This window comes from Peromyscus eremicus, chromosome 7 (assembly GCF_949786415.1).
Source record: "Peromyscus eremicus chromosome 7, PerEre_H2_v1, whole genome shotgun sequence".
NCBI classification, from domain to species: domain Eukaryota; kingdom Metazoa; phylum Chordata; class Mammalia; order Rodentia; family Cricetidae; genus Peromyscus; species Peromyscus eremicus.
In genome coordinates, this window is record NC_081422.1 from 10,797,794 (window position 1) to 10,812,960 (window position 15,167).

At 47.5% G+C, this 15,167-nt stretch overlaps 1 protein-coding gene across 1 annotated transcript in view; it reads right to left on the reverse strand.

Moving 5' to 3' along the window:
- Window positions 1-428: 428 nt before the first annotated feature.
- Window positions 429-15,167, reverse strand: part of Endod1 (endonuclease domain containing 1) — a 33,492-nt gene continuing 18,753 nt past the window's right edge. Inside the window, exon 2 of the mRNA XM_059267330.1 lies at window positions 429-4,255. Within this exon, the coding sequence (XP_059123313.1) occupies window positions 3,053-4,255 (1,203 nt within the window). The 3' untranslated portion in view covers window positions 429-3,052. The remainder of the gene's footprint in view (window positions 4,256-15,167) is intronic.

Genomic DNA, 15,167 nt, shown 5'->3' on the forward strand with positions numbered 1-15,167 from the left:
AGGATGGCATAGCACTTGCTGCATAGGCTTGAGGACTTGAGTTCAGATGCCCTGCACCCCACACATCTGTGACATCAGAGCTAGGGAGGCGGAGACAAGCAGGGCCCCAGGGCCCACTGAAGAGCTAGCCGGTTGGTGAGCTCCAGGTTCAGGGAGAGACCCTGACTCAATAAAACAAGGGGGAGAGTGAGAAGAAGGCACCTGACCTCCACCTCTGGCCTCCACACAAGCACTCATGTGTGCGCACACACAGATACAGAGAAAGAGAAGAAAACGAGCGTGGTGTGTAACTCAGTAGTACGGCACTCTCCGAGCATTGGCTTGGTTTACTCTCCAGCCTCACAGAGGAAGAAAGGGAAGTAATCCCAGAGAGCCCCAAACCTCATTCCAAGCACTCAGATGCTCCTCCACAAACCTTACAGAACCACTGAGTTGTCAACAACGACTTTATTGAGCATCTACAAGGTACATAGCATTGTACATAGCTTGATACGGCCACACCCTCTGTAACATCGTCCTTCATTCCCCACCGGTTTTCTTCCTGTGCTAGAGAGGGCAGGGCAGATACCCTCAGTGTGGTGCTTGTGAGGACACAGCACAGCACAGATTGTACCACCTCTTCTTCCCACCGTCCTGGACTCCTAGGGATGGAGCTTTTTCCATCTCTGCAACCTTGATGACCGAATACATGTTTGCTAGACAGATGGATGAATGAAGACCAAGGATGCTGCGTTTGGTTCCTTCCAATCCCTAGTTTGCCTTAGGCAGAAAAGGCACAAAAAGGCAGAGGGTGTATCCAAGAACATGGCTGACACAGACTAGAAAAACAGCTCCATGAATGACAGAATTGGCCAGCATCTCCAAGAGCCTGAGAATGGAATGAAGCCACAGCAAAATCTCCAAGCTGATGACAGGGCTCAGCTGCCGAAACTCCCACCTCAGAGCCCCGAGTAGCCTGCTGGCAACGGACCAGCAGCCCTGAGACCTGGTAGGACTTCAAAGCCACATGCAGCTGGTTCCAGTGACTCAGAGACCCTGCCCACAAGAAACTCCAGAGTGAAGGGTCTCAGCCCTCTAACCTGAAGGATATACTTTTGTCTTATCATCCTTTCCCATTTGAAAAAAAAAAAAGCCACACAAAGATAAATAATCAGACATCTGAATACAGGAAGGAGGCATTTCCAAGTGGTTCCCTAAAAGGGATTCAGGTGCCATGAGTGCCCTACTAGGGCCTCTAAGAATGCAAATATTCACTGAGAGGGAAAGAGAGCCACACAAGATGCAGTCTCACGTGGATACCTGGCATTTCACTAACCGTGTCAAATCCAGTTGATGATACAGAGCCTGGAGTATTTGATAGGTGATAAAATCCTAATTACACTCAGGGAGGCACACCCGGTGTGATGGGGTGTCTTAGCTCATAGCAACCTGCTTCCAGCTAGCCCCACAAACAAAATCAAGCCTACAGCCTCCTTGTGCCTCTGGGACCTAAACAAATGGGGGTTTGGCCAGACTGCTTCTCTGGCAACTTCTGAGAGTCCCTCTTTTGACCTATCAGTGCCAACACAAGCCCTCACACTCCACTTACACAGAGAAACCCTGACAAATACTGCTATGAGTCTTGATAAAAGGTGTGCATCTACCCAAGTGAGTTCTGCAGTCCAGACTCCAGATCAGGGCCAAATGGAAGTTTGCAGGCTGCTACTCTTCTCGGGTGCAGTTCAAATCATCTTCTGCAAAACTTAATTCTTGCTAAATTCGGGCTCTCATATGCCAGCTCTGGAGACAGCTGAGGTACTGTTCCCTCTTTGTTTTCTTTCTAGACTCCTAGTCTTTACAACTAACTTCCCGCCAACCGGGATGTCCCCAAGTTAAGACCACACTTGGCCCTTTTCTCCTTCACAATAACTCTTTGGAACACTAAGAAAAAATACTAGACAATCCATTCCCACTGTGGGAATGTTTGGTTCCCACAAAGCAAGTTTGGTTCCCTTTGTTATCATATTTAGTGCAAGATTTAAAATTACAAGTGATTGATCAAAATCAGGAATAAGCTCTCAAATTTAACTTGCATTAATGAAAGACATATTTTTTTTAGCCTCAAATATATTATAAAAATAATGTTCTAAGAGATAATGATTCTTAAATATGTATATACATCTATTTCTGCCCGAGATGGCCAGAGTATTCTTCATTTTGTCTATCACCTAGATAGTTATAACAATCATTTCAGGAGAGAAGTCAGAGTGCTTTATGGTATCAAGTACTCACTTGAATTAGATGTCACAAAATATGAAGCTTCATATTAGATTAACATGCAAATCTTTTGTGTTTAACGTCAACCAGAGATTGAATATAAGTCGATCAAAGCCTCCCGAGGAATGCCCTTGGACACACAGTACCTACTTAATGTTGTGTCCTTCCCGCTCCCTTTACACCTGGAGGGACCTGACTCACCCTAATCAGAATTCAGCTTTGGGAGAAATGAAACTCAAACAAGCCCTTGATACCAGGGCAGATGTTGTGGCAGATGCTGCCTCCATAGGGAGGGATTTCAACAGAGCAGTCACCAGCACCTGCCCAGGGTTGGATGGGTCGGAGAGGAAGAGAAAGAAATGCTAAGAGACTGGACAACAATATTCAGATCTTTTGCCTTAAATCTCTCAAGAGTAATGGGAGGCACAGGATTCTTTCTCCATTTCTCATGACCTTTAACCTCTCCTTCCCTATTTTTATCTTTTATAACAAGCTGGGGTCAGTTCAGGTGTTTCACTAGGAGTCAGAGCACAGTGTTGAAGTCAACGCACCCATGGAAGCTTGCATGTATAACTGTAGGTGCACAGCGGACCCTGACTCCAAACCTACCCTGAACATTTCACTTAGATCAGGTCTAAATTGTGCCAAACTCCTTTGCAGAAAAAGACAACCCACCCCCAGGCAACGTAACACAATAGCTGACAGAGAACAGAACCCGCTGTGAAAACAGAATAGTCTAGCTCTCTATTGAAAATAATGAAATTCACCGCAAAGGACACTACTAGGTTTCTGAGTTCTATAACTCCCCAGAATTGTCAAAAGGACTCTTGTAGCCAATCCGCTTGAAGACACTGAAAACAACCTGCAACAGACCACCCATGGTGCCAAAAGCAGTGTCAAAGAGCAGGGAGAGAGTGCCACCCAGGCCCACGGCAATGTCCTTGCACACAATGGGGATGGCCCCCACGGTGTACACCGGGAAAGCGGCCACGTCCACGAGGACTCGGAGAGGGATGCTCAGAGCTCGACAGACAGCCTTCACCAGACAGCAGAGGATCCGGAGGAAGGCCCTGATGACCTTGCCCACAACCTTGAGCACTTTCCAGGGAATGCCCACCAACTCTTGTCCAATGGTTACAAGGTATGAGACAGTGGCAGCGCCCAGACGGTATAGGCAACTCTCGATGCCATTTATCAGCTGCTTGGCAACAAACCAAAGGAGATGGACTACGTTCCTTAAGACTGCTATCACGACGTAATAAATTAACTGGAAAAGTTTGATGAATGGGGTAAAAAGGAAACCAAGGACTTTTCCCAGAAAGCTGCCTCCTCCTTCTGGTGCTTCTGGGGACAGCGGGGCAGACAGCTGGCTTTGGGTGCCGGCAAAGGGGCTCATGCTCTCTTGAGACTGTAGAGACCGCTCCTCATCTTGGACTTGGTTGACCACTTCCAGAATCTTCTTCATCTTCTCCGTGTCTTGCTCTGTCTCTCCACAGTTGTCCCTGAAGAGCTGAGGCTTATGAGGAAGCAGCTTCTCAAGGTCTCTCACCAGCACATCTTCTATGACGTCACCACCCTGCGTGTGCTTCGTGAAGCCCATGGCCCAACCTCCTCCAGGAACGTCACAGCAGGCTGCCAGCCAGACAAATTCTGGGATAGTCACTTTGCCCTTAACTCTGTGGTCTGAGGGGACAGCGCCTGTGAGGATATACAGGTCTTTGCCATCGCCACAGTGTGGAATCAAGGCTCGGTCCATGAGGCTGTTGAGATTCATATGCCATCGTTCCCTGAAAGACTGGGTCATTGGAACTGAATTTGTGAGTGGGAATGTGGACGCCTGGAGGTCACCACTAAGGAGGAATGGGTACAGCTGTCCGATTTCATAGTTAGAGTCAAGGTAGTCTGCATTCAAGGCTTGCTTGCTTCCCAGATTATTCACTGAAGTGACAGCGTCAGCCTCTTCAACTACCTCCTCAAGGTTGCTGTCGGGGTCATCAATCTGAAAGAAGAAGGCAGGGCTGAGATGAATCCCTGCTCACAGTACCTGAATCACTTACCAAAGCTCCAGAGAAATCCTACCCCTCTGCCATGCCTAACCCTTGAGTTCTCATGACATGGCTCGAGCACACACGCGCGCACGCGCACACAGACACACACACACACACACACACACACACACACACACACACACACACACTTAGATAGAATATGTCCTGCTTATGCTCTATTCTTGCCCCACCTCACAGTCAGGATGATTCTTCTCAATGTATGTATGACTATGTGTGCAGGTACATGTTGGGAGGTATGCACATACATTCACATGCATGTGACGTCAGAGGACAATCCTGAGTGTCATTCTTCAAAAGTCACCCACCTTTAAAAACAATACTATTAGCTTATGAAGAATTAGGTTTCATTACGGCATTTTTTCAAACAAAAGTTGGTTTTGTTGTTCCTCTTCCAAGCCTTGGTTTTGTTTGTTGGTTGGTTTGGGTTTTAAAAACTTAAACAAACAAAAAAAATGATTATTTGTTATGTGTTTTGTGAGGGGGTATATGCAGGTGTGTGCAGATGTACACAAAGGCCAAAAAAGGGCATCAGATCTCCCGTCAGACAGAGCTCCTAGAGCTGAATATACAGGAAGCTAGAAGCTGCCCATTATGGGTGCTAAGAAGAGAGGCTGGGATCTCTGGAAGAGCAGCCAGTGCTCTAACCACTGGGCAACCCTCCAGCCAATTTTGTTTTTTGAGACAATGCTTCTCATTAACCTGGAGTTCACTGATCAAGCTAGGCTGACTGGCCATCCAGCCTCAGGAATTTGTCTCTCTCCATCTTGCTTGCTCTGGGATAAGCCCAAGCCGCCACACCTGGCCTCTTTAATGTGGGTTTAGGGGTCAAATTCAGGTCCTCATGCTCATTCGGAACTCACTGTATCAGCTAGCTATCTCTCCAGGCCTGACTTTCCTTTTCTTTTTTCAGTGGCTGAGTTTAAACCCAAACGACCAAGCATGGGTCCTTCCAACTCTTATCCCATGGTATTCTTTTTTAATTTCTTCCACTTTTAGATTAACTGATCTTTGAATTAATCTCTCCATTATGCTTACAAGCCAACCAATATATGTGTAGGGAAAAGGGCCTGACTAAAGAAACCCACCCTGACCCTGGAGCCCAGAACTAGGGAAAGATGGCTCAGATCAGGACAGAAAGAAACACAATTTGGCTCAGTCAGATCAGAGCCATCTGCCCCTGGCCAACTGACTTGTGAAAACAACCAATCATAGAGCAGGACAGTAGAATCCTGGGCCCCAGGTCAACCCCTGGTTGACTCCACCCCCAAGACATCCTATGTAAACCATCCTGCCTGGTCAGTTAGAAAAAGGCTGTTCTCTCCACCCTGGTAGAGGCAGCTACTCTCCTGGACTCCTCCTTCCCAAATAAATCTCTTTCTCAAAAGAGTTTTGGGTGTGAAGATCTTCATTCACTGGCATAGAGAAGATCCATGCTGAGACTCCCTCAGTGGACAGAGCAAGAGAGAGCTGAAAAAGTAACACTTTTCTCTGAGCCTGAGGAGATGGCTACATTTCCTCAGGGGTTTCCCCTTTTGCAGAGTGAAGCAAAAGAAGCAACATCTGCTGGAGAAGGAGAGCTTGCTAGGAAGCCCCCTTAAGTGGGGGCTCAGCAAAGCTCAGCTGTAGCAGCTCTCTAGGAGAGGAGCAGGATTGCTATATCCTGCGGGGAGACCATCCCCCATCACACCAGGTACAGTCTGACTTTCCCAAACAGTCAGGATACCCTTCCCTGCTGAAGCAGTTCCAGGCCTGACTTTTCCAAGAAGTCAGAAAAATTTCCCTTCCAGGGTTGGGCTGCTGCTTTGCAGTTCCAGCTGTCAGAGCTGTGCTAAACAGCTCCAGGACACCTTCAGGGCAGAGCTGTTGTTCTGAGCAGCTCAAGGTGTCCGGGATACCTTGCCCTCCAGGGCTGAACTGTCTCTTTACAGCTTCAGCCATCAGAGCTGTCCTAAGCAGCTCAAGGAGTTGCCTGACTCCCCAGGTAGTCAGGACACCTTTCCCCAGAGTTGTTGCAACAAATTTACTTACACTGTTGGTGCCAAAATCTGGGACCAAACCCATAGAGTTGCAACCAATTTACTTACAATATGTGCTATATATCAATTATAATCTATAGCTGTATCTTTTCTTCTTCTTATACAAGATGCTTTTATAGTTCAACAGTATAATCTATACACACATAGATGTATACATACACATATAGATAGATGATAGACAGACAGATAGATAGATAGATAGATGATAGTCACTTTGCTAATCCAAAGGACAAAAGAATACTGAGTTAAGGACTATGTTGTTCTTTCCCAAAGTAGACTGTAAATTCCTTAAGGAATTACTGTGGTTTTGATGGAGGACCCAGCCCAAGGCCTTGAGGACTTTCTGCTCACCTTTAGGCCCAGTGAAGATCATAGTGACAGTGTTTATAACAACAGGGGCTTGAACAAAAGTTTAAAATGTGAAGTAAATGATAATATATTCCTCAAACATCTCAAAGCCTTTAAAAAGCACTTGCAATTCTGAGGAGTTTGTGATGTGGAAGCATGTGCTGCGAGATTGGAAGCAAAAGGCAAGATATAGTATTAAATGACTTAGTGGTTAGCACTGGCTGCTGTTGCAAAGACTTAGTTCCTAGCACCCACATGTAGGCTCACATCAATCTGTAACTCCAGTTCCAGGGGATCTGATGCCTTCTTCTGGTCTCTGAGTGCACTAGGCATACATGCAGACAAACACTCATACGCACAAAATAAAAATAAATAAATCTTTAAAATAATCATAATTTTGCATAAAAGCCCAAAACTACTCACTCTAAAATGCATTCAAAACATTTTAGAAGTAAGCATGTGTAATCAGCACTGGTTGCTTGATTCCTGGAGAATTCAAAGTCCCTTCTATTTTTCGGTCCCTGTACCACCTCTACCCACAAATCAAAACAAATCTCTCCTTGCTAACTGACACCCTAATATTGGAGCTAACTCCCTACACCACCCTCAAATGTCTAGTACAGCCAAGGTCATGGGGTTTAATTGTCTTCCCATCTAGGTCAAGCTGACTGTGTGTTTGCCTGGCTCTGCTGTGGCCTTCCACAGTGTGGGCCTTCAGACATGTACATACAGGACAAGTGATGATGAGGATCGAGCAGGCTGGCATGAAGCAGGTATGTCTGCTGGAGCCTCCTGCAGGTCTCTGCAGGCTGACTCTACCATGTTACTCCATCTTCCCCTAGCCTAAGAAGCAATGCATCTAGATGCTCCCCCACCCACCCCATCCCTGGGAGGAAGAAGATAAGGAGCTCATTCATTTTGCAAGGCCTTTGTCTCCACTTTCTTAAAGCTGAAAGATACACCCCAGGAAACAGTAGCTTCACTGCTGAATCAGGAGATCAAGACACAGCAGAGGTAGCATCTCTGGGGCCGGGTGTAAGGCCACATTAAGATGCCTTCTTGCACTCATTCACTAGGGTATCTTGTCTGCACTGAAGCTGCTGCAGTATCTTTAGCTTTAAGGGAAGTCTGTAGATGGCTTCTGGTTGCCCTGTTGGCAGAGCACAGACAGCATGCTGAAGTGTCTTCAATGCAAGGGCCACACGCAGATAGACTGTAGCCCAGGACATGGCCAGAGAAGCAAGGTTCTTAGATGATGAAGGGGAAGAGGCTAGAGAGGGAAGAGGAGGAGGAAGAACAAAGAGAGGCACAGGACATAAACATCCTGGTATTGGAGAAGAACCGGGACTGGACTGACACTCTCAAACTCCAAGCTGACCTCCCAGCTGCCACAGTCACAGGGGCTCCACAGAGGACACTGAGTGGGGTGCCTCTGCTTCTGCTCTGACCACACAGGGCTCACTGCTCCCCACAACTCCAGGATCTTTGCAGAGCCTGTTATTTTAACTCTTCTTGGGTTTCCATGTGCTTTATCCTTCCAATGAGCCCATCACTTCAGGAGGAAACACAAGACTTTATCTACGAAGGATGCAAGATCTTCAGAAAGGGGTCCAGATCCCATAAAGCTGCACAGCTTTTCTAGGGTACCCTGGTTATTTAGGGTCCCTTTCTTGTTTCACTCCACTGTGTGGCTCAGGACTTCAGGGGACAGACTGACTTTGCGATTTTGATCAGAAGGTTTCCTGTGTTTGTCTGCCTTTTCTGCCCACACTTCCCAGGGACGTGGAGAACAGACCCTGATGGTGACATTGAGGTGGCTGGGAAGGCCAGGACCCAGTCCCACACTGGGATCCAGGACTCCTCTGCCCTGGCCTTCCCTAGGTAAAGAGTCAATTACATGTTCCGGCTCTTCAGACAGCAGAGAACACCTCTCCCTCCTCTGCTTTCTTCAGAACCCTTGTCCATCATTTCTGCACTCTCACGGACTCCGTATTGTGGCCTATGGCTTGATGGCCAGATAGGATCCAGTGTTTTACACAGAAGCAGAGAGCACAGCCACTCTGCCCAAATACTGACTGGATAGTGCCAGACAGAAGTATGACTTGAACTATCGATTAAACATTTTAAATATAGAACTTTGTAAAGGACTGTGAATATTGTTTACAGATGGAAAAACTAAGACACATCAGTGGCAGACTAGGGTATGAATTAAGATCAGCCCTTTCATTCACTAAAGCCTATTCTGAACTGGTAAGCCACACTATCTCCTGGAATCTATTCTTAATAGGCACAGCTGCATCCATTTCTCCAGCAGAGAGAAGGGAAAAAATTCCACCCCCAGCACACACATCAAAATAAATAAGTAAATAAACAAACCAAAACACCCAAAGGAAGCAGACCGTCTTGAGGGGACTTTAAAGCAAGTGTGTCAAAGAGAGATAAAGAGGCATTGTGTGTGGGAGGGGCAGGCTTGAGACAAATTCTAGGAAAAAAGTGAAATGCAATGGAAACTCTAGGCTAGATAGAACTGAAAGAGAGCCACTGGATTGGAAGTTAGCTCTGCACCAGATGGAGAGGGGCAGACGTCAAATGTGGGAAAGAGGCCGATAGGAAGGAAAGAAACCTGTTTCCAGTGGACAAAGCCTCACATTTTCCCCAGTAATGCTGGATTCGATGGAAGGACAGAAGGATGGAGACTCAAGAAAAGTTGAAACGACAGACTCCTCAAAGATCTAGGAATTGTGGTATACCCTGGAGCTGCTGGAGCAAGAGGCGGTTCCAAGAAGACCTAGAATCGTTTTGTACTCTGTGAGTTTGTGACTCATTACATCTCAAGTGTATGGGACCCTGTGGGCCACACTTGACCTGTCCCACCGAGGTTTGGCACATACTTCATGTCACTGCGTCTTCCGATTCCCGGTGCCTGCCCTTCATGACAACTTGGACACAGATCATTCATGGCCTCCCCAGCCACCTGCCTCAACATTAACCTCTAACTGCAGGTCCACCTGTTATCTAATGTGGTTTGAATGTGAGATTTCCCCCACCAGCTCACGTGTTTGAACACTTAACTCGTAGCTGGTGCTGCCATTTGGGAAAGTTATGGAACCTTAGGATGTAGAGACTCAACGGAGGAAGTGGGTGACGGGTGGGCCATGAGATTTTACAGTCAGCCTCTTTCCTGTCCCATCTCTTCATCCTGACTGGCCCGGATACTATGAGCAAATTCTCACACCACAGGTGAGACACTCCTGTGCCTCGCTTCCCCCAACATCACGAACTGTACGTTAAACTAGAACTAAAATAAATCCTTCTTACCCTCAGCTGCCTCTTCTCCAGCTGCTCTCATCCAGTGATGAGGAAAGTGACTAAGACTTCTCATTTCCTACTTAAACACTGAAGAGACAAGTCTCTCTTCTCAGACCAGCCCCATGAAGACAAGGCTGGAGAAGGGCCCGACTGTCCTGTCTGCGGCAGGCTAGATGAAGAGAGCCCAACATTGTTCCTCTTCCTGCACGGGCCCAAGTGCTCACCACTGAAGGCTGGGTCGTCTGACCACCACCTCAGAACAATACACTACTATATGCAAATTAGTGTGGATGCTACTAGCCAAAATTAAAACAGAAAAGGAAAAACTAGAGAAATCTCCCAAGGTTTATCTAATTCAGTACTAAACTATTGAAAAAAAAAAAAAAAAAACGGCAAAGAACTTTTTCAAACATGTAGAGATCTTCATGAAGATTCCAGCTAGACAGCTGCCCAGAGCCCATCCTTCCTTCCTATCGGCCTCTTTCCCACATTTGACATCTGCCCCTCTCCATCTGGTGCAGAGCTAACTTCCAATCCAGTGGCTCTCTTTCAGTTCTATCTAGCCTAGAGTTTCCATTGCATTTCACTTTTTTCCTAGAATTTGTCTCAAGCCTGCCCCTCCCACACACAATGCCTCTTTATCTCTCTTTGACACACTTGCTTTAAGGTCCCCTCAAGATGGTCTGCTTCCTTTGGGTGTTTTGGTTTGTTTATTTACTTGTTTATTTTGATGTGTGTGCTGGGGGTGGAGGTTAGGTCCTCGAGCCTACAGGCCAAGCAGCTGACACCAGGCCATTCCCGCAGGCCGTTTTGTCTGTTTCTGCTAACTGGCTTGAGACCATGGGTCTACCTAAATGCTTTGTAGCATCCGGACGAGTAGGTCTAAGGGCCCAGTGGGTTTGGTGCTGAGCAGTGAAGTCAACACTTGTTGCCTTTCCCTGGACCCTGCAGACTTCAGTGACTCTGGACTAGCTTTGGGACGATTTCCTCAGTTCGGGGTTTCTCAAGGAGAAGGAAGACCAAAGATGCTGCTGAGAAGGAAGGGGGCCTGCTCCACTCCAGGCTTCTCCCGCGGGGGCCTGCTCCACTCCAGGCTTCTCCCGCGGGGGCCTGCTCCACTCCAGGCTTCTCCCGCAGGGGCCTGCTCCACTCCAGGCTTCTCCTGCTCCTCTCTAGGTCTCCTCTCCCACAGGGGCCTGCTCCGCCCTCCTGGGCGATCCTCTCACAGCCTGGCCCACACACAGACAGTCTTGCCCAGCTTACCAGGACTGCAGCCCTTTCTCAGCTCCCAGCTGTTCCCAGAGCCCTGTACTGCCTCCATGTCACAAACACGTAGGTGGCCTTTTTCTCTGTCCCCAGGCATGTTAAAGCCTCATCCCAATGGTCCCCTTGGCTTCCTATGCATCCCTTTCACTATTTTACATATTTTTGACACCTAAGGACTTCATTTTTTTTTTTGCTCAAATATGAATTTAAATTTTTAAAAATGACACATTTTACCCAATGTTTATATGTGGTCACACTGGGAGAATTCCTCATGTGCTCAGGTCTGAACGGCTTCTCTGACAAAGGCCTTTGTCTCTCCCTATTTTGCTGGATCCCCTATTTTTTCATCATCCCCAAATGTATCTGAGCCGGGTGTGGTGGCGCACACCTTTGATCCCAGCACTCAGAGGCAAGAGGTAGGCAGATCTCTGTGAGTTCAAAGCCAGTCTGGTCTACAAAATGAGTTCCAGGACAGCCAGAGCTACATAGAGAGACCCTGCTTTACAAAGGAGTGTGAGGTATCTGCTTTGCTTGAATCTCTCCACTCAGACTGGCTCCTGCAGTCTGGTACCGTATGTTTGAGGGCCTTCACTGACGGCGCCAGCAGCTGCACAGGCCGAAACCCTCCACTTCGAATTGGCTTTCTGTTGCTGTACAAACACTGTGGCCTAAAGCAACTGGGGAAGAAAAGGCTTATTTCATCTGACACCCCAAGTCTCAGGCTGTGCTGAGGGAAGTCAGGGCCTGAGGCAGAAACTAGGGAGAAAGCCGCTTGCTAGTTCCAGCTCTGGATTCTCCAGTATTCTTATATAGCCCAGGGACGGTGCCGCCCTGTGGGCTGGGCCCTCCTGGACCATCTGATAACCAAGACAACCCCCCACAGACCTTCCTAGGCCCACCTATCTAGGCAGTTCATGGATGACGAGGCTAAGGAGGTCACTGTCACCAACGGAGCGGTGTGGGAACCCCCAGATCCTTCCCAAGCCACACTGCGCAGTTTTTGAAACACATGATTCTGTTTTTATACTAATTCTTCTGCATGATTTATTACTCAAAATTAAAAACGGTGAAGACTGATTCAGACATTCTTAATACATTCTCTGCCCTGCTGCCACCGAAGGGTCAGGAGTACTTTCCACACACTACAGACAGTTTAATGATCTGCTTATTGCAAGCGCAGCAAATTAATGACAACGCAGATCCCTAGAGACAAAGCCATACCAGTGACATAAGAAGCCACTTCAGATTAGGTCTAGTCTCCAGGTTACACCCACCCCGACACACCCCAGGTTTACTCTGGCTCCCCAGGGGCATCTCTGTAGGGAGAAAACACACAGAATCTCAGGCCACTCTGCCTCCCAACTGACCTTATCCCTCTGGACTGATGATGTAATTTGATGGGGTGCCTGTATTTAATGGAATGTTTTTCCCTAAGATCAACATGTTAAATAGGTTTTAGAAGAAGAAGTTGTCTCCAGTTTACTAGTCTCCTGCCTCATAACCTTATAATAAATTCCTTTTCAAATTTAGTACCAAGAGAAAAGAATGTTTCTCTCAACAGCTTGTGTTTCCTTAACAGATAGTAAGAGCTATTTAAACCCATGGCATATCTTTTTTGTTTCAGAATTAAGTATTATGCCAATTTTGTGATGATATCCATGTTAGGAAAACAAAGGGTAGATAATAAGGGATTATGAGAAGAGCAACATCTGTCTGTTAATCAACACTTATTAGGGCTACATTGTGTGTGAGCCACTGTAGAAGGGATATTGAGACTGGGGATAATAATGCTAGCCAATGACTTACTGACCTTAAGAGTGTTCTAGGCTGCCGGGCGGTGGTGGCGCACGCCTTTAATCCCAGCACTCGGGAGGCAGAGCCAGGCGGATATCTGTGAGTTCGAGGCCAGCCTGGGCTACCAGTGAGTTCCAGGAAAAGGCGCAAAGCTACACAGAGAAACCCTGTCTCGGGAAAAAAAAAAAAAAAAAAAAAAAGAGTGTTCTAGGCTATTCTAAGAGTTTTATATGTAGCAAATCAATAAGTCCCTCATCTAGACTCACAGCGATGTGTTATTTTATCATCTTTTGATTGAAAGATCTGAGGTATTGGTAAGAGAGTTGACTGTCCTAGATCACACAGTTGGTATGTGCTGGATCAGGGTGTGACCTTGGGAAGTCCTGCACCAGAGCCAAAGTTCCCACTCTCTACTTTCTAAGCCTCCAAAGAGCCCTCCCAGCAGGGAGGTCAGATCTGTTTAAGGAGAGGAGATGCAGATGCTTGCAACGTTAAGAGAGTCCAGAAAAAACAGAACAGCGCAGTCTGCAACAGACGCTAGATATGAGAGAGATAGGAAAAGAGCAATCGAGAAGGAAAGGCATGGATGCAGGAAGTTCTTTTCTTCAGCAGAAACAAAATATAACATGAGACTCCAGGGACACACAAGATGACTACAGATCAGTGAAACCAAAGGTCAACAAAGGCTTAGTGCTATTTCCTGACAGAGAGTTCGGGCAGAAACAGCAGCCTGGGAACTGAATTCTGAGGAGGAAAATTAGAAGGAGGAGATGGGAATCAAAAGGATCTGAGGAACATGAATGCTGCTATTCCCTCCTCAGCACCCTGAGGTAGGCACGGTGATCGCTGGGAAAACTGAAACCCCGAAAGTGGCAAGTACAAAGTCATTCAACCGGACTGTGGACATGCCAAGGACCAGGTCCAGCTTACCCAGTTCCAATGCTCCCAACGCATGCCAGGAGCGGCTCCAAGCCTCTCAGGGAAGGAAGGGGATTCTGAGAGCCACAGTGCAACCTCTATGAAGACAGGAGGGGCGGGCGAGAGTCACTTGAGAGGCAGAGACAGCGCTGTAAGGAGAATCAGTCACCTAGTGTCATGTCCACAGCAAAGGAGGGGAGCTTCGGCCTGAGTGTGAAGCACACTGAGAAGGGAGAGGATGGGCACGATGACTTGAGATGAGTCGTGAGGGCTCAGGAATGAGGACAGAGGGTGAAAAATACGGAATACAGGTGGGAGGGGCTACTGGCTCCAGTCTGGGGAGTCTGTAAGTAAAGGTAGCAAGGATGTCAACAAATTGTAGGACCAGGGTTTCCTGAAGGGGCAGGCAAAGGTGGACTTCTGCCCCAGGACAAGAGGGATTGGGAGGTTAGAGCCACTTGGGTCTCATCTTAGGGCTGGTCCAGAACAGCCAGAGAGCAATGAACAAGGAACATTGAGTATATATAGCCTAGATGCTAAGGACCAGTAGGCTGCAAAATCCATGCAAACCTCTAAGGCTAGAGTCACACAGAGTTAGCACAAGGAGTTGGTCCCTGAGGGGGGAAGGGAAGGAGGAGCTGCCCAGTGACAGGGTGAGCCTTAGGAGTACAAGGCAGAGCTGTGGGGCTTGAACCACAGAGCTCTCCAGCCAGCTCCTCTCCTGTTTTCTTCTCCTACTCATCCTACTGAGAGGCCCAGGCTGCCTTTGCATCGCTCGGAGAAGCAGCAGGAGCCAGGAATCCCAGTTAAGCCTTCCCAAACCAGTCAAGGAACTGTCCCAAGAGACAAAGAACCGAGAGCCATCCTTAAAGTAAGAAAGGGTGCCAGGCTGTCCCCAGGTGAACAGGAGGCTGTGCAGAGGGCTAGGACTGCGGGAAGACTGAATGTGTTACTAGGATCAGCTTCAAAGAGCAGGGGCAGTATTTACACATGCATATGTACACATTCACACTGCACACGCATGGACACATATGTGCACACTCCTATGCCCCATACACACAGGTACACCACATACATGTACACCAGGGTGTTTGAAAGCCAAGAAGACAGTGAGAGAGGGGAACTGACAGTTGGCCTGGGCATGGGGCCTAGCATTTTTATAGACTGGTGG